The following is a 26135-nucleotide window of genomic DNA, read 5'->3' as shown; positions in this document are numbered from 1 at the left end:
TCTCATCAATCAGTACTAGAATGTTGGCTTAGCTTTTTCACTGGGAAAGCAAAACAAGCCCTTCTTCTTTCTTTTAAGAGTAAAATTACAATCACAGTTTACTTTTTCCATAGATGGTTAAGGAGGCATTCAGAATCAGAAGGGAAAATTTAAATGCTATGACTTCTTTTTAATGAAAGCTTTGCCATGATTTCAATTTCAGTACAAAAAATATTCAGTAATTTCTTCTTATGGCATACATAAAAAGGTATTGTGAAAATTGATCAAAGATTATAAAATAGGCTCACATTTATGAACATTCTTTATAATATGAGGATAAATAAGCATTTGTTAACATCTGATAAAATGCCTTTTTGATAGCAATGACTCTTCGGATAAAATGTTCCAGTATTTATACATGAGTCTGTTCTCATTTGGAATAAATACTAAAATGTACAAAGGATTTATGACACTCCTGGTGTCTTCCAAAGTAAGTCCCAAACAAAGATTTTCTCCAGCTTTGCCAGTATGGGGAGGGAATGAGAAAATGTTTCACAAATAACTGCATTACTCATTTATATGGTAGTATGCCAGTGGCAGTGTTTTTGCAAAGTTAGAAAAATAGCAATTTTCCCGATGGTCCCCTCTCCACAGTTATTAGAATAGTAAGATTTGGAAAGTAAAATGTGGCTGCATTATGATAAGCATTAAAACTGCATTTGTTTGATATTTTCAGTTTTATACTGTATATTTTCCTATTAAGACTTTAACCCTTCTTTCTGACATAAATAGGCCAAGTAGTACTCAAATAGTGAAAGAGGTTTTTTTATAACATTCATTTAACTATTCTGTTTTTGGCCAATGATTGGAATTTTGTAATACTATTGATGAGATGTCTGATTGTTTTATAAGTCTGAGAGTTTAAGATATTGTGTTAGTATGCTATATTTGCTGTGATAGAGAACCATTCTTTTGAAACCTAGGCAATGAAGAAAGTTTTAAAATCCTGACTGATAGTTGACTATGTTTCTTCCAATCCCAATATGAATTTATCTCAAGTATAACTGTTTTTCAGGGGCAAAATAAAACAGAGAAGGAAAGGGGTTTGGGGGGGAGACAGAGACAGAGACAGAGATAGAGAGAGAGAGAGAGAAAAATGAGAGAATGAGAATGAATTGAATTAGATGAAATAGAATAAAAATTAGAAGGAAAAATAATATAAGTTTATCAACTGACTGATCTAATACTGAATACAATTATCTTCCATTCGTATAAAAGTTTGTAATATAATATAATAATTTTTATATAATTAAATTGTATTTCTAAGTTAACATTACCAAAAATATGTGCTGTGTAATTTCTAAAAGCTACGTAGAATAAGTTGAAAAATATGAAATTAAAATACCACAGGCTGGGTTCATATATTTTTATAGGTTTGGGTAAAGATATAGAGGGAAATAAGATTATGAATATAGAATGGGAGAGATTAGGATAAAGGAGTGAGCTGCACTCTTGAGGGATGGACCTCCTTGAATGTTCATAAGCAAACATTTACATTACCAAAATTATGCTTGAGGAAGCTTCTCTGGAAGGCAGAGTGTAGAATAAGCTAGATAGAGGTGGGCAGCCTTGTAATCTCATCTCATTTTGTAATATGAATAATCAGCATATTTTTCATTTTACAGACAACTTTTCCTTTACAGATATTTTATAGATAAAAACGTGACTTTTCAACTGACTGAATAAGGATATGTTCATGTCTGGTAGATGCACTGTATGAGTCACCTGCTGTTCTTATTTAGGTTTCAAAGATGAGACCCACTTGTTTCATATTTTAGCCTTTACACTGTTGTCTTATCTTCAACCTTGACTTTTTACTATCTACAACCAAATTTTCTCCTGACCATTCAATTTCCTTCACATCACTGGCTGTATAGTACTGTAGTTACTAATCACCATGCTACTGAGAATACATTCATTGCCTCCTTCCTCACAGCTAAAAGAGCTTAATAACATAAGGCATTGTGGCTGTTTTTAACTATCCTAAATGGTGAATTTGGTGTACCACTATAATCATGGCCATAATTACAGATGAAGAAGAATATTGATAACACATAATAATTCAGTTAAATAGGTTCAGCATTATCAAAAAACTAATAGTATTACTAAAAATTATAACTGAGTTTACATATGGGAAAATGTTTTGGAATCACCTTTAATGGCTGCTTCTGTGAGCCATTATTCTCTTACTGAGTTTTCCGTTATCTCATCTTATGAATACTGAGAATCTAAACTATTTTTTCAACTTGAGGAAGAAATCCTTTGAACACTTAAAACCTATTTTTTATGCTTGTAACAACTTCTTGCTCATTTCACCGTTTCTAAGCATCCCAGAATTACGTGTATATATCTTTATATATATAATGGACATGGATATATCTATATCTGTATATACTTTACTATCTTTATAATAATATTAGCATGAGTTTTTTAAGAAGTAAGTTTAAGTGGACACAGCCCATGTGCTCTAGAAGGCTGCTGCAGGAACGAGGCAGCTGTGGTGAGTGGATAGAGCATCAAGCCTGGTGTCGGATGACTAATAATGTCACCATGCATTGTAGTGCCTCACTTCTTATCTGTAAATTAACATAATATTAATTTACTCAGAAAGAAAACATTTTAAAAGTAAGATATACAGAACAAGTTACTGTAGAAATAAGAAATGGTTATAACTTTTAGTGCTTTTCTAAAACGACAGACTTCTAAAAATATCATCACATGTCAACACGTGATCTTGTGCTTAAGGACAATCAGATTTTAAAGAATGGGCAAGTAGCACTAATGCTCTCTTTTTCTTTTTTTTTCAAGGGGCAACTGGATTGGAGAAGCACCATATAAAGTAGGGGTACCATGTTCAGCTTGCCCTCCCAGTTACGGGGGGTCTTGTACTGACAATCTTTGTTTTGCAGGAGTAACGTCAAACTACCTATACTGGTTTAAATAAGCTTGTCTTTTCCTCCAGGAAATATAATGGTTTCTGGGAATCATAGGCATATATATATATTGAGTTTTGCACATATTATACATATTTTATCATAATCTTGTTTTCCTCTTATTATTCATTGTATAAATTAGTGTTTGTCTATTATGTTTGTTTAATCCTTGGAGGTAAACAAAGCACCCATTTCTGTTTTCTGACCTCTAAGCCTAAATTAAAATATTGTGTATGTAGTATTGACATAGTTGATGCATCCAATTCCAAAACTTGTTTTCCAAAGGAATTATGTTCTTAAGGAATAGAATATATATTTGGCCTATAATGTATGTGTGTGTATATACGCACACATAGCTGATGTAACACATAGATGATAATAATATGATTTTGTAGTTAACTTGAGGGAAATTTTTAAAAATCCTATTCTAAAATGTATGTGAGGTGGTGGGCCATCTTCAGCACCCACTTCTATAGTGCCCCAAAAGTGATAATTTGCAAAATAACACTCAGTAATATCTGGATATAATAATTTAATTAAGCAACCACAGATTTCATTCTGGAGATATTTTATCTTACTTGGGTTCACCAAAAGACACTCTTGACTTATGTAAGGTTCAAATCATGCCTTTTGCTTAATCTCTTTTATTGAATCTTGTGTTGAGTGGTTACGATGGGCAAGGCACTCTGATAGTTATGTTCTGATCATGCAAAGATAATATGATTCCTGACTTCAAGAAGCTCACAAAAATATTCAGGAAATAATGCCACCTAATTATATTGCTGTAAAATTATTATTTTTTAACAGATTTATTTTCCATGTAATTTTGAGGAAGTGAGTGCAACAATGTTCACATGTAGGTGGAATAGGTGATAGGCCACACTGTGTAATATGTAAGGCTTCTGATTAGCATGAAAATGTAGCTATAGCGTCTGGAACTAAATGAGGCAGGGAAAAATTAACAACTGCCTAGGGATTACTGGGTGAGACTAAATAGTTGTGATTTGGGAAGGCAGAAAGCAAAACCTAAGTAAACTGAGAAGGTCCAAGAGAAATGAGCTTCAGGTATGAAAAGTCACAGGTAAGAAAAGTCGCAAAAATAGGGTTACTGCACACACACACACACACACACACACACACACACAGGTGGAGAGCTTCTGAAGGGCATATACTGAAGGTCTAGTGTAACTTGAAGCCTTTCAGCAGGAGGTGAGGGATGTCAGAAAGAAACACTGTAGGTGTCAAGGATACCTCCAGCTCTCCATTGCTTTGCCCATCCTTACTTGGTGAGAATCAATCTAATCACCATGGTCCTTGAGCATCATGTGCAAGTTCCCATGTGCACACCACAGACAGTTATGATTTTGTTAAAGGGGCCTCTTCAGATGATTTTCTAAGGACTAATTACTAAATTTTATTCCCATATCTAAGTAGAAGAATAATTTTCAGTTCTCCATTAAGTTTGGTGGAAATCAAATCAAAGTCACTATGAAAATTTCACTCATGTGACTTTGAAAATGCTTATTTCCAAATCAGGGAATCACTTTCAGAGAGGAGAATTCAACACATGGGTCAAGACACTTAACACATTACATTTCAAGTGTGCATGCATTTGTGTGTGTGTGTGTGTATATTTCAGGTTATGCAATGCTTCAACAGGATCACAGAATAAGTAAACACGGTTAGTTCCAGAGTACAAATAACAGAAGAAAACTACTTGTTTAAAACTCCCTACACGTTTGCAATTTCTTAGGGTAGATGCGCTGAAAGGTGAGGTAGTTAATTAAATCCAATGGTGGAAACATCCACCATCTGAAGTTCAGGTTTACATGATGACAAACAATTGGCCTGATTCCTTTTACGAACTGAATCTGACCAAATGTTTTCATATCATACTACTTTGCTTTTGTGGGGACATATATTTTATTAAAACTAAAAATTTTGGAGACTAAAATGAAAAATAGAAATAACAGTAAGAATCAGGCCCCAATTCAACTTTTAGCTAACATATATATCGGCAGTTGAAGAGAAAGCTCATTAGCGCGATATTCATTTGATTTATCTAGAAAATATTTCCTTCCTTGAGTTTGCTAAACTAGTTCTACAGAAGTAGGAAAAGTACTATTAAACCAGAAAAGGTTACTATCAGTTCCAGTTCTGTTGCTGGTTTACTTGTGTAGCTTCGTTTCTCAAGTCTCAAAAAGTATAATGATATTTTGTCACATGAAGGTAAGATTACCATAGTAACAGAAATGTATGAATATTAAAATTAGCATTCATGTTGTGAGACTTTTATTTGAGATAAAATTATCTGAGCTCCCCTTTGGCAGAAATTCTGTCTTATCTTTGTATTTATACCAGCTTCTTATATAGTGGCTGTAATGTAATAAATGTTTACATGAATGGGTTTTTAGAATTAACTAAAAAGTCCAGAATTGCAAGGATTTAGAGGAACCCCACCTTTCCACGTTTCATTAAGACAAAAATGTCTTAAATACAAAGCTTTGAGTGCATCAACAATCCAGATAAATCATCAAACATATCAGATTATGACTGTGGTTCACACACTCATAACTTGTACACAACAGTCCTTTCCAAATCAAAACTAGAACTGTAAGTTTATTTATAACTTAACAACTCAGCTGAAAATATAACGGGTATATTTGTTATTCTATCTGTACTTTTTAAAGTTAGTAATATGAAGTGGCCATGTGAAATGTTTTATTTTCCAGGCTAAAGCAAATGAAAGTTTGCTAGTATCAACACAGAGTGTCATATTTTTTCACACGGCATGCAACAATGGTGCTAGGATAGCTATTTCTCACTGTAATTCCCAGAGCACAAAGGGTGTGGGTATAAGCTATTTCATAAGAGCAGCTTTAAATAGTCATTACTGAGGTTTTCATTTTAATAGGTTTCATTCAAAAGAAATAGTAATTGGCATGCATATTCTACAGCATTGGTTTTATCTTTGGTATAGATTTTTCATGTCATCCTTTATTCAGTAGAAAAGTAAAAAATTTCTGTCTCGATATAGATTTTTTTGGCTTCCGTGTCATCAAAAGACTGGAAAAATTACAATTTTCGCTGTTAAACTGATGGCTTTCTTTACAGAATTGTATTTGAGTTGTGTAGGCACACCCTTAATGTTGCTGGTTATGATGGATAAGCATGCTTTTAAGATGTGGCAGAAACAGTTTTTATTGTTATCATGCTTTTGTCTGTTCAGTAGTCTAAGCAGCATCACTTCTGTGGTCCATTAGGGCTTCCCTACCAAATTCAATTGGCAGTGCTGTGGTGTTCATTTGAAACCTTCATGGAAATATTCATTTGAAAGCTCCATGCAGCTTTAGCGAAGAGTTGACCAAACACTAGGGAAAGTTCAACTGATACAATTTACTCAGCATATTTGAACTGAAACAATATATCTTTTTCTCATTAATACATGCTTGTGTTAGATCAACTTATAACATCTACATAAGCAAATCTAAAACACACTTAGGCCAGTTATGTGTTTTGTGTTCATATCCTGCTTAACATAAGTTAAACAGATAATTTGAATGTGTCCAGGAAGGAAAAGTCATGGTTAACCTGGGGTCTGTGTTCTCCCCCGTGTATAACAGCATTCCCTATGTTCCGCAGTAGCATAGGACACAAATCTTGACATGGATGTAGGGAAGCCTTTTCCTGAAGAAGTGTTTAGGTAGAGTGAAATTAGATTTCTATCAATGTCTAATATTATCTTTGTTTTATATATATTTTTTGTATTGTTGTATGTGTGAGGGAAGACATATTTAAACGCATGCAGAATGATTTTTAAAAATTATATCATGGTCTGACTTTGACTTATGAGAGGTCAATCAAAAACTTAGAAAGTTACACAGTTCACTGATTAATGGTGCTGAAAATGCATAACAACCACCGTATGCTTGCTACAATTTTGAAGTTTCTTTGGAATTAAAGTTTTTATTAAGTGTGAACTATCAATATCTATTCTGGTGCTAAATATGTGGTGCTAAATGAATTGTTACTGTTAGGAGCTTAGGGACTCTTTATTCAGAGTTAAAAGTGTTATCCATTCAATTCCTGATTTAGAAACATTAATAAAGTCCTATTAAATTAGTCTTAACCAAAATAAGCCAGTACACTCAATTTTTTAATCTAATAGCCCAACATTATTTAGATGTTACAGAATGTAAATATATTTCTTAGAAGTTTTCAATTTTTTTTAAAGGCATTTTTTAGCACGGCGATGTAAAATTCAAGTAAAGGTTAGATTACACCTACACCAACCATGCTGCAGGCACCGGCGCCCTCTGGTGGTTAAAAGAACAAATTCTTGATGGCTACTTGGCCTGCAACAAAACCATTTCTTCCGTTCAATAAAAATTTAAGCTGAACAGTTTTAAATTCTTGGATACTCACTAAATCCGAGAGCATTAAAAAGTGCTTGACTCTATTGACATAATTTTCTAGGAAGATAATAGAGATAATATATCTTGACATCCATTTTCCTAAATAATATTTTTTTAAATGATATTCCAGATCTGAGGTGCTTATTAAAGTGTTCTTTTTGTGAAGTAGGTATTAATAAAATACATTTTTAATTTGTTTACATCATAAATACAATAAGAGTTAAAATTATCAAACAGAATTATGGTGCATCTCACTTTCAGAAGTGATCATTTATTTTTATATATTAAAACAATTCCATATATCAAAGGATTATCTCTCCACTTTTATGTGTTGATCTATAATTTGATAATGTTCTTTGGTCATACTATTGAGCTAATGATAACATTTTATTATTCCATTCAAAGTCTTTATAGACTTAAAAATGTACAGAAAAACTTAGAATTATATACCCTGTAACCATGAAGGCAACATTTTTAGATAAACTTTCACTTGAGTTGTGCAACTGACTAAGTGTGATAATCTGTTTTGACAAAGATATTTCTTAAACTGCGTTAGCATAACCAAATGAAATATGTTTTGAAGCAGTTTTCCAAATTAGTATTTTCAAACATTTTAAAGCAATAGAACTCTTTGTATGATCTCAATCCTGCACAAAGCTCTAACATATAATGTACATATAATGGACCTACTTATTTCCCAAACCCTCTTCTGTGCCTTGGAAGTTTCTTCTGAGAGCCCTAGGATTCCATTGAACCATTAGAAAAACATTGATCTAAATCATCCAGTTCTCCCCATTTTCTCTAAAGTAATCAGCTAATTAAAGACACAAAAAATTGAGACTCAATGTTTTGCAATGGTTATCTTAAATACCCACTTCACTTTGCACATGTTAGAAGCCAAACTGATGGAGCTTCAAATACTGACTTTAACTGGTGCTTGGTTATAGATTATAGCATCTTGTGTTTTGTTATTTGACAAACAGAATTTTGGTACCATAATATTTTGAGAATTAGAGATAATTCTGATGCACGTATGAAAATAAAGTGTTTAAAAATAGCTAAATGTTTCAAATATGTACATAATCCTAAAATATATTGTATCATTTTAGATTTTTTAAGATTAATTTGATATTTTTTATTCATTACCTAATACTGTGGCAGTAAAAGGTGCCTTTGATATTGCGACATAATGTCATGAATGTGTGCATTTATAAAACCTGTGTAAACATCTACCTTTATAAAGCATAACAAGTGTAGCTTTTTGAGCTCTGCTGTATTTTTTCTTTCAATAAAATATTATAATTAATTGTTTTGTTTTTAGGGTTTTAATTAATAACAATTAATCTAATTGTTTTCTTGCTTTCAGTAGTTTTACAATAGAATTAGAAGTAGATGCCATGATAGTTTTGACAAGGAATGGACTACTTTTCTAAAGCAGAAATGATTATATCTTTGAGCATCACTGAAATACATCAGATCTTCTGTTTTTCTTTTTTTCCATTTCTTTTTTTCCTTCCCTGCCTCTTTCCTTCCTTCTTCCATTTTTTTTTTTCTATTTAATTCAAAAAATATTTTGAGGTACCAATATAAAACACGGTTCCATGGAAAAAGAGGAAAAGAACATTGTATCAAGAAGTTCTGGCTGAGGAAAACTGCAGCAGTTGAACATAAAAATGTTCATGCTTCCCCATATTAAGGGCAAGAAGAGAAACCACAGGCATTCCTGGGGGAGAAGCACTACCTCTGGTCACTAGTTGGCCCAAGGCTGTTGGTTACAGGGTGGCTCTGCCTTGCAGAGTGTTACTCCCAGGCTAGTTTGCTGAGAAGGACCCAAATCTAGGACTTAATTTAAAATTTAAATTTCTCCTTATTTCACATAAGATAAGAAAGCCTCACTAACTTAAGCCTTTTCAGAATGTCTCCCACCCCCTAGAACTCTGTGGCTCCCCTGCAGCTTCTCTTTCTCTTGCTAGTCTTCCCTTTTCACTTTGTTTCCTCCTCTTTTATGCCTCCAGTTTCTCATCCACATGTTTGGAAAGTTCTTTCCATCTCTACAGGAGGTGGGGCTTCATTCATTGATGTGTGTGTGTGTGTGTGTGTGTGTGTGTGTGTGTGTGTGTGTGTGTGTGTGTTGCAGTTTATAGCCCCTCAGACTAGGCCGGATGGATACAAAAGAAGTCTTGTCCCTGAGTCTTGCACACCTCTGACAGTGAAGAAATGCGGGGCTGGTGGGTGCCTGATGCCATTCAGTCTTCCCCAACAGTGAGAGCGATAACTGACCACCTCATGAGAAGCAGGCTCACCCTGATAAGGCAAACATCAGCTTTCCCAGAAACAGCTGAGTATGCTCTTGGGAGCAAAGCCTATTCCCACTGCCAGTGACTCTGACCCAGTTCCTTCTGAGACAGTAACCTTGGCATTGCAGTACCAAGGGCGCCAACTTCTTCCTGACCTGTGCTTGTTAAGCCAACACTGCAGGAGTGACTGGCTTTGTCTTAGCAAACTGGAGAGGTGGCACCAACCTTAGTTGAATCTCTCTGGCCCCAAATGTCTCCCTTGATGAAAGAGGAGTGAGGTCTTGACGTGTTTCCTTTATTGATAGCCTATTGATTGAAGTTAATGTGACCACTTATCCAGGGGCACTTTTGTTTTACCAAATGTGAGTGTAGACAGGGATTTGTTCTGTGAGTTTTCACATAATAAATTGAGCAATGTCCTTAATTATCTCTTCAGAAATGATTTTTTTCTAACATAAAAAGTGAATTCTAAAATAATTAAATGGTACATGAAAATTCTACAAGCCTTACAATCCGCCATTTTCTCCAAAAATTGTGTATGCATTTACCCTTTGACCCAGCAATTCTTACTCTGCAAATCCATTCCAGAGATACACTGGCAATATAATGAAATGACATGTGTACAACATTAATCATTATCGCATTATTCTAGTAAAAGGCCAGGCACAACTCAAAGGTCCATCATAAGGGGATTGGCATAAGAGAATACTATGCAAATGAACGTGGAACGAGAAAAATCTCTAAATTGATAGAGTGGTCTGCCAGGATGTGAGTACAAGTGAAAAGCAGGATATGTAAGAGTGTAACTAGCATGTTAACCTTGTAAGAAAGACAAGAGGGAGTGATACATATATACACACAGGAAATAATAGATATTTGTTTTTAATTGGTGAAAATAAAGCTGGAACAGTAAATTTAAAACAAATAAAGATGATTACTTCCAGGAATACGAAAGAAACAGTATGGAGGGGACAAAAATTTTTCAAATGATTTTGAAAGACAGTGTTTTGAGGGTACAACCTCAGTGGAGTACATTGCAAATACAGAGCTACAAAGAAATACAAAACTTTATCTGTAGTCTGTCAGTAATAGTATTAGTGGGAGAAGGAAGAGCAAGAATAATGCAAGTATATACCTAGGTTACTCTTTTTAATTGTTTAATTAATTATTGTTGTACAGTCACTTCCCTTTTTATTGCCTTATTTTGTTAGAGAGCCATAAACTCTAAATAATCTTGTAATTTATTACAAAAGTTGGCCATCTGCAAATGTTGAGATTAATAATCGACTCCATAATTAACCCATAAAATTAAACAGATTTAGATTTGGATGAGGTTTTAGAAATTTATCTATGACATTTTCTCAGATTTATTGCAGCCAATATAGTTACTTTAGTGACACGTTTTACCTTTGTGAAAAGTTCTATATATTATTTATATGAATATTGTTGGCAGTTAAAAATCCAAGAGCCAAATTTATGACCTGTTCCTTCCCAAGTGAATAATAATAGTTAATAAAAAATAATAAGGACGGCTCTTTCTGAAGCCATGGATGGCTCCGGGGTGGACACCACTGCCTCCTTCCATGGCTCAGATGCCGACCTCTGATCCACCTTGCAATTCCCTCTTCTCTCAGAACCTCAGAATATCCCAGGGAGCCATGTGGATGAAGGGTCTTGGTGCTCTGGCCAGGTGTCAGGCCTGAGCCTCTGAGGTGGGAGAGCTGAGTTCAGGACAGTGGTCCACCAGAGACCTCCTGGCCCCATATAATACCAAACGGAGAAAGCTCTCCCACAGATCTCCATCTCAACACTAAGACCCAGCTCCACTCAATGACCAACAAGCTACAGTGCTGGACACCCCATGACAAAAAACTAGCAAGACAGGAACACACCCCCACCCATTAGCAGAGAGGCTGCCTAAAATCATAATAAGTTCACAGACACCCAAAAACACACTACTGGACGTGGTCCTGCCCATGAGAAAGGCAAGATCCAGCCTCATCCACCAGAACACAGGCACCAGTCCCCTCCACCAGGGAGCCTACACAACCCACTGAACCAACCTTACCCACTGATAAGGTTTACCAAAAACAATGGGAATTACCAACCTGCAGCCTGTGAAAAGGAGACCCCAAACACAGTAAGTTAAGCAAAATAAGAAGACAGAGAAACACACAGCAGATGAAGGAGCAAAGTAAAAACCCACTAACCGAAACAAATGAAGAGGAAATAGGCTGTCTACCTAAAAAAGAATTCAGACTAATGACAGTAAAAATCATTCAAAATCTTGGGAACAGAATGAAGAAAATACAAGAAACATTTAACAAGGACCTACAAAAACTAAAGAGCAAACAAACAATGAAGAACAACACAATAAATGAAATTAAAATGCTCTAAAAGGAATCAATAGCAGAATAACTGAGGCAGAAGAACAGATAGGTGACTTGGAAGATAAAATAGCGGAAATAACTACTGCAGAGCAGAATAAAGAAAAAAGAATTGAGGACAATCTCAGAGACCTCTGGGACAACATTTAACACACAAACATTTGAATCATAAGGGTCCCAGAAGAAGACGAGGAAAAGAAAGGAACTGAGAAAATATGTGAAGAGATTATAGTTGAAAACTTCCCTAATATGTGAAAGGAAATAGTCAGTCAAGCCCAGGAAGCACAGAGAGTCCCATAAGGATAAATCCAAGGAGAAACAAGACAAGACACATATTAATCAAACTATCAAAAATTAAATACAAAGAAAAATATTAAAAGCAGTAAGGAAAAAACAACAAATAACATACAAGGGAATCCCCATAAGGTTAACAGCTGATCTTTCAGCAGAAACTCGGCAAGCCAGAAGGGAGTGGCGGGACATATTTAAAGTGATGAAAGGCAAAAACCTACAACCAAGATTACTCTACCCAGCAAGGATCTCATTCAGATTTGACAGAGAAATTAAAACCTTTACAGACAAGCAAAAGTTCAGAGAATTCAGCACCACCAAACCAGCAAATGATAAAGGAACAAATGATAAAGGAACAACAAATGATAAACGAACTTCTCTAGGCAGGAAACACAAGAGAAGGAAAAGACCTACAAAAACCAATCCCAAACAATTAAGAAAATGTTAATAGGAACATACATATCGATAATTACCTTAAAAGTAAATGTAAATGGATTAAATACTCCAACCAAAATACATAGACTGGTTGAATGGATACAAAAACAAGACCTGTATATATGCTGTCTACAGGAGACCCACTTCAGACCTAAGGACACATACAGACTGAAAGTGAGGGGATGGAAAAAGATACTCCATGCAAATGTAAATCAAAAGAAAGTTGTAGTAGCAATTCTCATATCAGAAAAAATAGACCTTAAAGTACAGGCTATTACAGAGAAACAGGACACTACATGATGATCAAGGGATAGATCCAAGAAGAAAATATAACAATTGTAAATATTTATACACCCAACATAGGAGGACCTCAATACATAAGGCAAATGCTAACAGCCATAAAAGGGGAAATTGACAGTAACAAGATCAGAGTCAGGGACTTTAACACCCCACTTTCACCAATGGACAGATCACCCAAAATGAAAATAAATAAGGAAATACAAGCTTTAAATGACACATTAAACAAGATGGACTTAATTGATATTTATAGGACATTCCATCCAAAAACAACGGAATACACTTTCTTCTCAAGTGTTCATGGAACATTCTCCAGAACAGATCATATCTTGGGTCACAAATCAAGGCTTGGGAAATTTAAGAAAATTGAACTTGTATCAAGAATCATTTCCGACCACAACAGTACAACACTAGATATCAGTTACAGGAAAAAAAACTGTAAAAAATCAAAACATATGGAGGCTAAACAATACAGTACTAAATAAACAAGACGTCACTGAAGAAATCAAAGAGGAAATAAAAAAATACCTAGAAACAAATGACAATGAAAACATGATGACCCAAACCCTATGGGATGCAGCAAAAGCAGTTCTAAGAGGAAGTTTATAGCAATACAATCCTACGTCAAGAAACAAGAAACATCTCAAATAAACAACCTAACCTTACACCTAAAGCAATTAGAGAAAGAAGAACAAGAAACAAATAAACAAAAAAACCCCAAAGTTAGCAGAAGGAAAGAAATCATAAAGAACAGATTAGAAATAAATGAAAAAGAAATGAAGGAAACAATAGCAAAGATCAATAAAACTAAAAGCTGGGTCTTTGAGAAGGTAAATAAAATTGATCAACCATTAGCCAGACTCATCAAAAAAAAGAGGGAAAGACTCAAATCAATAGAATTAGAAGTGGAAAAGGAAAAGTAACAACTGACACTGCAGAAATACAAAGGATATGAGAGATTACTACAAGCAACTATACGCCAGTAAAATGGACAACCTGGAAGAAATGGACACATTCCTAGAAAAGCACAACCTTCCAAGACTGAACCAGGAAGAAATACAAAATATAAACAGACCAATCACAAGCACTGAAATTGAGACTGTGATTTAAAATCTTCCAAAAAACAAGCCCAGGACCAGATGGCTTCACAGGCAAATTCTATCAAACATTTAGAGAAGAGCTAACACCTATCCTTCTCAAACTCTTCCAAAATATAGCAGAGGGAGGAAGACTCCTAACCTCATTCTACAAGGCCACAATCACCCTGATACCAAAACCAGATAAAGATGCCACAAAAAAGAAAACTGTAGGCCAATATCATTGATTAACATAGATGCAAAAATCCTCAACAAAATACTAGCAAACAGAATCCAGCAGCACATTAAAAGGATCGTACACCATGATCAAGTGGGGTTTATCCCAGGAATGCAAGGATTCTTCAATATGCAAATTAATCAATGTGATACACCATACTAAAAAATTGAAGGAGAAAAACCATATGATCATCTCAGTAGCTGCAGAAAATTTTTTCAACAAAATTCAACACCAATTTATGATTTTAAAAAACCCTTCAGAAAGTAGGAATAGAGGGAACTTACCTCCACATAATAAAGGCCATATATGACAAACCCAGATCCAACATCATTCTCAATGGTGAAAAACTGAAACAATTTCCACTAAGATCAGGAACAAGACAAGGTTGCCCACTCTCACTACTATTATTCAACATAGTCTTGGAAGTTTTAGCCACAGCAATCAGAGAAGAAAAAGGAATCCAAATTGGAAAAGAAGTAAAACTGTTACTGTTTGCAGATGACATGATACTATACATAGAGAATCCTAAAGATGCTAACAGAAAACTACAAGCGCTAATCAATGAATTTGGTAAAGTAGCAGAATACAAAATTAGTGTGCAGAAATCTTTTGCATTCCTATACACTAATGATGAAAAATCTGAAAGAGAAATTAAGGAAACACTCCCATTTACCACTGCAACAAAAAGAATAAAATACGTAGGAATAAACCTACCTAAGGAGACAAAAGACCTGTATGCAGAAAAATATAAGACACTGAAGAAACAAATTAAAGTTGATACAAACAGATGGAGAGATATACCATGTTCTTGGATTGGAAGAATCAACATTGTGAAAATGACTCTACTACCCAAAGCAATCTACAGATTTAATGCAATCCCTATCAAACTACCCATGGCATTTTTCACAGAACTAGAACAAAAAATTTCACAATTTGTATGGAAACACAAAAGACCCTGAACAGTCAAAGCAATCTTGAGAAAGAAAAACAGAGCTAGAGGAAACAGGCTCCCTAACTTCAGACTATACTACAAAGCTACAGTAGTCAAGACAGTATGGTACTGGCACAAAAACAGAAATACAGATCAATGGAACAGGACAGAAAGCCCAGAGATAAACCCACGCACATATGTTTACCTTATTTTTGATAAAGGAGGCAAGAATATACAATGGAGAAAAGACAGCCTCTTCAATAAGTGGTGCTGGGAAAACAGGACAGCTACATGTAAAAGAATGAAATTAGAACACTCCCTAATACCATACACAAAAATAAACTCAAAATGGATTATGGACCTAAATGTAAGGCCAGACACTATAACACTCTTAGAGGAAAACACAGGCAGAACACTCCATGACATAAATCACAGCAAGACCCTTTTTGACCCACCTCCTAGAAAAATGGAAATAAAAACAAAAATTAACAAATGGTACCTAATGAAACTTTAAAGCTTTTGCACAGCAAAGGAACCACAGACAAGAGGAAAAGACAACCCTCAGAATGGGAGAAAATATTTGCTAATGAAGCAAGTGACAAAGGATTAATCTCCAAATTAACATGCAGCTCATGCAGCTCAATATCAGAAAAACAAGCAACCCAATCCAAAAATGGGCAGAAGACCTAAACAGACATTTCTCCAAAGAAGATACACAGATTGCCAACAAATACATGAAAGGATGTTCAACATCACTAATCATTAGAGAAATCAAAACTACAATGAGGTATAATCTCACACCAGTCAGAATGGCCATCATCAAAAAATTTACACACAATAAATGCAGGAGAGGGCATGGAGTAAAGGGAACCCTCTTGCACTGTTGGCTGGAATGTTAATTGATTCAGCCACTATGGAAAGCAGTATGGAGGTTCCTTAAAAAACTAAAAATAGAACTACCATACAACCCAGCAATCCCACTATTGGGCATATACCCTGAGAAAACCATAATTCAGAAATAGTCATGTACCACAATGGTCATGGTGGCTCTATTTACAATAGCCAGGACATGGAAGCAACCCAAGTGTCCATCATCGGATGAATGGATGAAGAAGATATGGCACATATATACAATGGAATATTACTCAGCCATAAAAAGAAACAAAATTGAGTTATTTGTAGAGAGCTGGATGGACACAGAGTCTGTCATACAGAGTGGAGTCGGAAAGAGAAAAACAAATACTTCTTGCTAATGCATATATATGGAATCTAAAAAAAAAAAAATGTTTCTGAAGAACCTAGGGGTAGCACAGGAATAAAGATGAAGACGTAGAGAATGGACTTGAGGATATGGGGAGTGGGAAGGGTAAGGTGGGATGAAGAGAGTGTCATAGACATATATACATTACCAAATGTAAAATAAATAGCTAGTGGGAAGCAGCCGCAGAGCACAGGGAGATCAGCTCGGTGCTTTGTGACCAGCTAGAGGGGTGGGATAGGGAGGGTGCGAGGGAGATGCAAGAGGGAGGAGATATGGGGATATATGTATATGTATATGTATAGCTGATTCACTTTGTTATAAAGCAGAAACTAACACACCATTGTAAAGCAATTACACTCCAATAAAGATGTTAAAAAAAAAGAATTTGAGAAACTGGCATAGAATTGTAAATATTAAAAGATGATTCAATGCTGTACTTTATATTTACTGAAAAGTATTTTCAAAGCTGAATTAACTACAGGTAATTTGTATGTAGTAAACATTTAGAAACAGATTATAATGTAAGGGTTGATCCTCTTAAGTAACTTTAATGAGTTTTGGCCAAATATAACTTTATTATATAAATAGTTTATATTCAACTCTACTATTTAAATACTATTCAAGGCATTTTAAATCACCTATTCTATTTTCTAGGTTTTTAAAATTTTTAAACAAGCAAAATACACGAAAAATGATCTAACAAAAACTTAATGCCATAATAAAATCATTTTATTAACATTTTTATATGCTTCACATACATACACATTTGTAAATATTGAAAAAAAGTGTCCATATTATTTGCATTCTGCTCATTTCAGTAGTGAAAAAGATAGCTACAATGTAGTATGAAATGTGCTCTAATGCTATGTCCCAAGAGAGAGCACCTAAGGGAGACCTGGGGGTTGTGAGTGGGTGTGGGCGCTTAAGAGGTTTTCTGAAGGAGATAACTGAACTAATTCCCCTCTCCCCATAACCCTTTTAATCTATAGTCATAACCCAACTTATACATGCCTCTGAGTTATTGAGATTCTTCCCAAAGTGATTTGCCAAACAGATTTTAAAAGCTCTACACTCCCAATCATGACATATAAAAAGAAAATCACAGTTAAGCCCATCATAGTCAAATTGCTAAAAGTCAAAGACAATGAAAGATCTTAAAGGTAACTAGAAATAGAGGTCCCTTGTCATTAAGCGAGCAATAATAAGACTGATGGATGACTTTTCAATAGAAACTCTATTAGATGGAATGCAAGGGAATAATGTCCTTAAAGTATTAAAAGGAGAAAACCTTCAGGACAGAATTCAACACCCATAGAAACCATCCTTCAAAAATGAAGAAGAAATAAACATACTTGCGGATTACAAGAAAATAAATTTAAGAGAATTGTTGCCCAAATATCTGTATTGTGAGAGGTACTGTCAGGAGTTCTTCAGCTATACTGAAGGGGATCCTAGCTGGAAAAATGAAGTTACAGGAGGCAATGAAGAACACCAGAAAGGTGAATATGAGAGTAAGTATAAATAAATATTAACTGCTTAAAATGACGATAATCATGATGCTGTGTGGATTTTAAAATGTATATACAATAGTATATGTGATAACAATGATACAAAGGAGGATAAATGGAATTAAACTGTTATAAGATTCTTGCATTGATTAAGAAATGGTAGCAGTATTAATTTAAGTATTAATTTAAGAAATCATATTGTAATTTCTAGAGCAGATAAATAATGTAAAAATAAAAACCTAATAGATCAGGAAAATTGAAAGGAATTGACTAATTGAAAGAAGTCAAGAAAGGAGGAACTTAGAAACAAAGAAGAGATGAGACAAAGGGAAGATAAATGGCTGGATGTTAGTTTAAAATCCAACTAAATCAACTATACATTAAAGACTCATATTTATCTTGATCCACAGGAATATATAAAAAGTATCAATATTATGCACAAAATAACATAGCTTCAATATCAAGAAATGACAACTAAAAGAAAAAATAGGCCATTCAACAATTTAGAGGGTGGGTGGGTTTAACACATGTCTTAGTAAGTTATAGAATTATCAGACAAAAATATCAGGAAGGACATAGAAGATCTGATCAACCAATATAAATTATTTGATACATATAGAGACATATCAAAGAGTTCATCCAACAACAGAATAATGTTCTATATGTGTGTTAATGGACCATTTATCAAATTGGACCATATGCTGAGCCAGAAAGCAGCAAATTTCAAAAGACTGAAATCACACAGTGTACGTTCTTTGATCATAATGAAATTAAACTAGAAAAAAAAAGATAAATATAAATAAAACAATCCCAACTGTTTGAAAATAAAGTAATTTATCCATTGGTCAAAGATGAAATCACAAGGATTTTATAAATATCTTTAACTGAATGATAATGAAAAAGTTACCAAAACATTTGGGTAATACAACTAAAGCACTGTTCAATATAGAGTTATAGCTTTAAATGCATACAGTAGAAAGGAAAAAAGTTAAAAATTAATGATTTAAACTTCTATCACAAGAATCTCACAAAGAAATAACGAAATAAATTCAAAGATTATAGAAGAAAAAAGAATAAGAGAAAAAATAGATGAAAGAAATCAGGTAATGATAGAGAACGCAGACAAATCAAAAAGGTTCTTATGTGAAAAGATTAATAGAAGTGATACCCCCTTAACAAGATATATCAAGAATGAAAAACTGGAACCCACTATGATCTTGCAAATATTAAAATATAATAAATATATTATAAATAGCTTTATGCCAATGCATTTGAAAATTCTGATAAAATAAGCAAAACAGTTGAGAAAACTTAACAAAACTTCCACAGGAAAAAATGAAAAAGTTTAATAAAACATATCTACTAAATGAATTGAATAGGTAATTTAAAACATTCCTTCACTACTGTGTAGCACAGGGAACTATATTCAATATCCTTTTATAAACCATAATGGAAAAGAATATCTATCTATCTATCTATCTGAATCACTTTGCTGTACACCAGAAACTAACACAACATTGTAAATCAACTATACTTCAATTAAAAAAAAAAAACTTAGAAAAAAAAATTCCTTCAAAGAACACTTCAGGACCAGATGATTTCCCAAGTGAATTATTCAAGAATTTGAGAAAATGTAATAGTAAAATTCCATAGACTCTCCCAAAAAGTAGTAAAATGAAGGATACTTTCCAATTTGTTTTATGTGGCCAGCATAACATTGATATATCAACCTGTCAAAGACATTACAAGAAAAAAATAATTACAGGCCAATACCTCTCAAAAAATACATGTTAGAAAAAAACGTTAAAGAAAAACGTTTAGGTGATACAAACAAAATTTATTTAACATTTCATGAAGTGGACCATCTCCTTTCAGAGAACTACCAAATGGGGCAGAAGGCAAGAAGCTTTTATAGGATAAAGAATAAAGAACAAGGAAGAGACAAATAGAAAATGTCTGATTGCTGGGGCCACATAGTTAACCTTGTTTTGGGTAAGAAGCCCCAGGTTGGCTTGGTGTTTGGGGATTGGCTGACTGAATATACTGTGTTTCTGGTCAAGGGGAGCATATACAGGAAAACACTAAATACAAATGTTATCTAAGTTTCTTTTCAGCTTGCTGATTTGTTGCCCCCATCAGTACTTGCTCCATCTTGGGCCTAGAAAGTTATTTCAACCCAAGACACTAAAATACTAAATAAAATATTCAAATAGAACCCAGTAAAAAAAAAAAAAAATATATATATATATATATGACAGCATATTATGTTTATTATGATGAATATTTATTCTACTAGTTTAAAGTTTATTTACCATTCAGAAATCAATGTAATTATCATCATTATTAGAATAAAGAAGAAAATTCATATATCATCTGAATAAAATCAGAAAGATCATTTGATAAAAATTAGCACACTAACAAAAAAAAAAAGTAATTTCTCATTGGTTTGGAAAAGAAGGGAACTTCCTTAACCTGATAAAAGCTATTGACAACTGTCTTACTGCTGCCATCCTACTTAATCTGGTTAAACACCAAGCACAATGTTCTACTCAGGTAAGAATAAAACAATGATGTACACTATCATCACTTCTATTCAATATTTCTACTTCAGCCTTAGTCACTGTAATATGAAAAGGGGAAAAAATATATAAAATATAGAAAAGACAAATTTAAAACTGTCATTATTAGTGCAAGGCATGATTGCATACATAGAAAATCCAAAAGAATTTACAAATAATTAGAACTAATAAGTAAATGAACAAGGTCACTGCTCATTATAGATATCATATATAAATGCCAGTTTGAATTTCTTCTTACTAGCAACTAAAACTAAATGAACATTTAAAAATTCACTTATAATTGTACCAAAGTACTACATAGTTATATATTTAATGAATTATATGTACAACCTTTACCTTAAAAAACCCCAAAAAAACAAATGCTGAGAGAAGTTTGATTCAATTGTTGATTGAAATGTACATATCTTTTTCATGCATTGGAAAACTCAATATTTTAAAGACGCCAATACCCTCCAAGTTGATCTACAAACTCAATACAATCCCTATTAAAGTTCCAGTGTGTTTTTGTGTGTATGTGAAAATCAGTCAGGTGAATTGAAAATTTATATGAAAAAGCAGAAAACCTAGAATACCCAAGAAAATCTTGAATTTCAGGAGCAAAGAAATGGAGGAAGTACATTACCAGATCTCAGAACTAATTTTACAACTACTGTAAAGTCAGGGTAGTATTGGCACAAAGATAGACAAATCAAAATGAGTGACCCCTACATATACGGTTCCTGATTTATGACACAGGCACCACTGCAGTTCATTAGGAAAGGTTGATATTTTCTATAAATGGTTCCTTATCAATCTGATATCCATTTGAAAAAAATACTAAGCACTACCTCACACAATACACAAAAATTAATTTGAGATAGACTCATAGTCTATGAGTGAAAAGTATAAAAATAAAAGTATAAAAAAACAAGTGAAAAGTATAAAAATAAAAGTATAAAAAAACAAGTGAAAAGTATAAAAATCAAGTTTCTAGAAGGAAACCTAAGAGAAGAACTTCATAACTTTGGGGTAGACAAACATTCTCAAACAAGACACAATAAACTTTAAACCTAAAAGGATAGATTAATAAACTGAACTTCATTAAAATTAAGACCTTCTGCTTATCAAAAAATGGCATCAAGAGAATGAAAAGGTAAAACATGAAGACAGTCTCTTCAATAAGTTGTGCTGGGAAAACTGGACAGTTACACGTAAAAGAATGAAATTAGAACATTTCCTCACACCATATTAAAAAAACCCTCAAAATTGATTAAAGACCTAAATCTAAGAACTGAAACCATAAAGAATCACTATTGAATCACTATTCTCCCTCCTAGAAGAGAACATAGGCAGAACACTCTTTGACATAAATCACAGCAATATTTTTTCAGATCTGTCTCCTAAGGCAAAAGAAATAAAAGTAAAACTAAACAAATGGGACCTAGTTAAACTCAAAAGCTTTTGCACAGAAATGGAAACCACTGACAGAACGAAAAGACAACTTACCAAATGGGAGAAAATATTTGTAAATGATATGACAGATAAGGGGTTAATATCTAAAATATACAAACAGCTCATACAACTCCATATCAAAAAACAAACAAATAACCCAATTAAAAAATGGGCAAAACACCTGAATAGACATTTTTTCCCAAAGAATACATACAGATTGCTAAAAGGCACATGAAAAGGTGTTCAACATTGCTAATGATTAGAGAAATGCAAGTCAAAACCACAAGATATCACTTCACAGCTCTCAGAATGACTATCATCAAAGTCTACAAATAACAAATATTGGCAAGGATGTGGAGAAAAGGGAACACTTGCAGACTATTGGTGAGAATGTAACTTGGTGCAGCCACTATGGAAAACAGTGTGGAGGTTCCTCACAAAGCTAAAAATAGAACTACTGTATGATCCAGCAATTTCACTCCTGGGTATATATCTGAAAAAAACAAAAACACTAATTTGAAAAGATACATGCACCCCAACGTTCATAGTAGCATTATTTGCAATAGCCAAGATATGGAAACAACCCAAGGGTCCATCAATAAATGAATGGATAAAGAAATTATTATATGTGTGTGTGTGTATATATATATATATACATACACACACACACACACACACACACACACACACACACACACACACACACATGCACACAATGGAATACTACTTGCCCATAAAGAAGAATGAAATTTTGCCATTTGCAACAACATGGAAGGCCCTGGAGGGTATTATGCTTAGTGAAGTAAGTCAGATAGAGGAAGACAAATACTGTATGTTATCATTTATATGTGGAATCTTAAAAATAAAACAAACATATATATAACAAAACAGAAACAGACTCATTGATATAGAGAACAACTAGTGGTTACCAGTGGGGAGAGGTAAGTGGGGAGGGGCAAGAGAGTGGTAGGTGAGTAAGGGGTACAAACTACTAGATATAAAATATATAACCTACAGGATATATTGTATAGCACAGGGAAATAGAGCTATTATATTGCAAAAAGTTTAACTGGAGTATAATCTATAAAATATTGAATCACTACGCTTTACACCTGAAACTAATATACTGCTATAAATCAACTTCAATTATAAAAAAAAAAGCAAAGCATGAACTGGCAGAAACACTTTATAATGCACTTCTGGAAGTTTTTATATCCAGAATTATTGAATAAATCAATTAGAAAAAGACAGACATAATTCTAAAAAATGACAACACATTTGAGTTTTTATTTTCAAAGATCTAACTGGCTTTTATTCAAAATTGCTTGGTCATTATTTATACCATCTTATTCCCTTTATATATTTATAGGCTTCTTTTATTCCTGAAGAAATTAAATATAGTTATTTTATACTCTGTATCTGCTAATTCAAATATCTGAATTTCTTGCTGGTTTGTTTTTGTTGTGATTTTGACAATGCCCCGTTTCCCTTCCCGCCACCTCACACAACCAGGAAGGTTATCTGTAGATTATCTGAGGCCTGGGTTGAAGCCCCGTTGCTCTAAGATGAGCTTCCTTTGCTGCAGTTAGTCCCAAAGGGACGCTACCAATCTGGAACTACTTTAAATTAAGTTCCTTGATTCAGATTTTTAAGACCGCAAAAAGGGTGGATTTAGACTGGAAACATCTGTCGTGTAAGGGCTAGGTTGTGGTTACAAATTCTCAAGGACAATTTTATTTTCTTACCACCTAGTGCCAAGATCAAGTCAGGCAAGTTTTCCAGCTGTCCCCTCCTGTGTAGTGGGTTTATTTCTCACCCTCTCTTACACTGACTGAAGGGGTCCAGCTTTATGTGAAGTCCCCTATGAGGCTACCCACCTGCTTCCTCTTTTATTATAATGTTCCTCAGATTCCTTCCTTCTGTGTCAGCTCAGAAATGAATTAAAGCAAATAAATATTCTACGCAGAATTTTAATAATTTCAAGTGTGAGGGGTTTTCAAAGTATTTCTTTTACCACACTACTAAAAACAGAGTTGTATTTTACATAATCTGAATAGGGTTTGAACCATAAGCAAGGGTATCTTCAGCTAGTAAGTGGCAGAGCCAGGATTTGAACGCAGACAAATTAACTCCAGACTGTGTTCTTAACCACTACTCAATTTTGTATGTAGATTTCTTGACATGGTTACTAGAGAATTAATGGAAATTTGATAAATATTGAATAATGGCATTGTTCCTAATTAAAGACCAAATAACTGGTTATAAATAATAACAATAACTATTGTTATCATAAGTAATAACACTCAAGTGATTATAGAAGTAAAAGTAGTTGAGTAAAGAAAATCAAGGAACCATGTCTTAGATGGATTCTCCATATGTTGCTATGTTCACTCAAAATTGCAACAGGAGAAATGATCTTGGATTTGGATCCACCATCTGACAGTAAATCATCAAACACGCATTAATATCTTTTTGATCCTTCCCTGAAGTTAGGCACTTTGTTGTGTATAATTGAACTTCTTATAAACTCATATTATTTGTAGAATAAAATATTTTTTACATTTTGACTTTCCTCCTCCTAAATCAAAATAAATCTTTCATTTTTGCAATTTGAATTTTGTAAAACATTTATGAAACTACCATAATTTGATTACATTCTCCATTGAAATTTTGGTATGTAATTCTGCTGTTTAAACTCTTCCCTTTCAGAGATCTCATCAAGTTTCTTGTCAAGCAGAGATTTTTCCCCATAAGTTTAAAAGAGTACTATATGTTCCAGTAATTTGAGCTTTCATGGATAGATGGTTGAGAAAAAAATTCCAATATATAATATTTTAATATGATAATGAAAGTGCATTCACATTCATGTATAGTTTAAAAACCTTTAGCATGTAATTAAAACTTGGTTTTAGTTGTTTTGAATACATTTTTTGATTCTAAAATTTTTAAAGAGTAGAAATAGTCGCCCAAACCACAACTCTAGATGCTGAAACTAACCAGACTCCAATATGAATATAGAAATGGAAATAATATGTAATTTAAGTACAATGACATAAAATTTAGGTGGCTTTAGATTTTTTTGGCTAAATGCTATATTGTTATTCCAAAAGACTAACCGGATGTCTGGCGTTGGGCAAAGAGTAGACTGAGAGTTGGGGAACATTAACTAGTAGTCACAAAATGTGCAAGGTAACATTTTTATAATAAAAAAATCTAATGTTAACTCTCTTCCACCAAAGAGGTTAACATTTTCTCTAGAATACTTTTTTGTTGTTGTATCATCATAAAATATAATTTTTCTACTGGTTATCTCAGGCTCACAGTTACCTAAAGAAAGAGATGAATTTGAGGCTTGCCTTAGAGACACTACATTTTATATCGATGAATAATTCAAATAAATGCTTTGGTAAAGCAAATAGTTTGAGAAACAATGAAAGGAAAGAATGCAAGTTACCTTATTGCTATCATTTCAAGTTATAAAACATTAATTCACTAAAAAAAAAGTGGATATAATTTTCACTACACTTTCACTTACGGTTTTCACTGACAAAAAAAGAAAGCCCAAGAGGTTTCCATAGAGGATCGAGAGGGCTTCAGATAAAAATTAAAATTCCTGCTTAAAACATATAAGCATATCTTGGTTAAAACATATAACCAAGAGATTGTACCCACTGGACGACAGAGGAGACTATTAAACTAGAAAAACAGGAAGCACCTTGCTCAATATGAGCAATAGGTTAGAAAGTCTGTCTTTCTAGTTCTAATACATAGTATCTTTTTTTTTCCCACCTGGATTTGCCAAATGGGGAAAAACATGGCATTTTTGGACATGGATTATGAATGGACACATATCTACACTGATATTTCCCCTACAACGTAAGCCAGCCTGTTCACTAGGAAGATCACATCAGTACCCGGAAGAGATGTTCTTGAGCAGAGCTTAGTCGCTGAAAGTAGCCATGCCTATGTAGAGTTCTCTCCCTTGTTTTATAATGGGATCGTTCTTCCACTGGAAGC

General features: G+C 33.7%; 1 protein-coding gene and 1 long non-coding RNA gene across 2 annotated transcripts in view; one reads left to right on the top strand and one right to left on the bottom strand.

Moving 5' to 3' along the window:
- Positions 1-8700, top strand: part of PI15 (peptidase inhibitor 15) — a 28692-nt gene extending 19992 nt beyond the window's left edge. Inside the window, exon 5 of the mRNA XM_079901150.1 lies at positions 2848-8700. Coding sequence (XP_079757276.1) covers positions 2848-2983 — 136 coding nt within the window. The 3' untranslated portion in view covers positions 2984-8700. The remainder of the gene's footprint in view (positions 1-2847) is intronic.
- The window catches only part of LOC307175727, a 126518-nt gene that overhangs the window by 73660 nt on the left and 26723 nt on the right, over positions 1-26135 (bottom strand). The window lies entirely within an intron of this gene.

This window comes from Stenella coeruleoalba, assembly GCF_951394435.1.
Source record: "Stenella coeruleoalba genome assembly, chromosome: 17".
NCBI lineage: Eukaryota > Metazoa > Chordata > Mammalia > Artiodactyla > Delphinidae > Stenella > Stenella coeruleoalba.
This window is presented reverse-complemented; position numbering and strand designations above follow the sequence as displayed.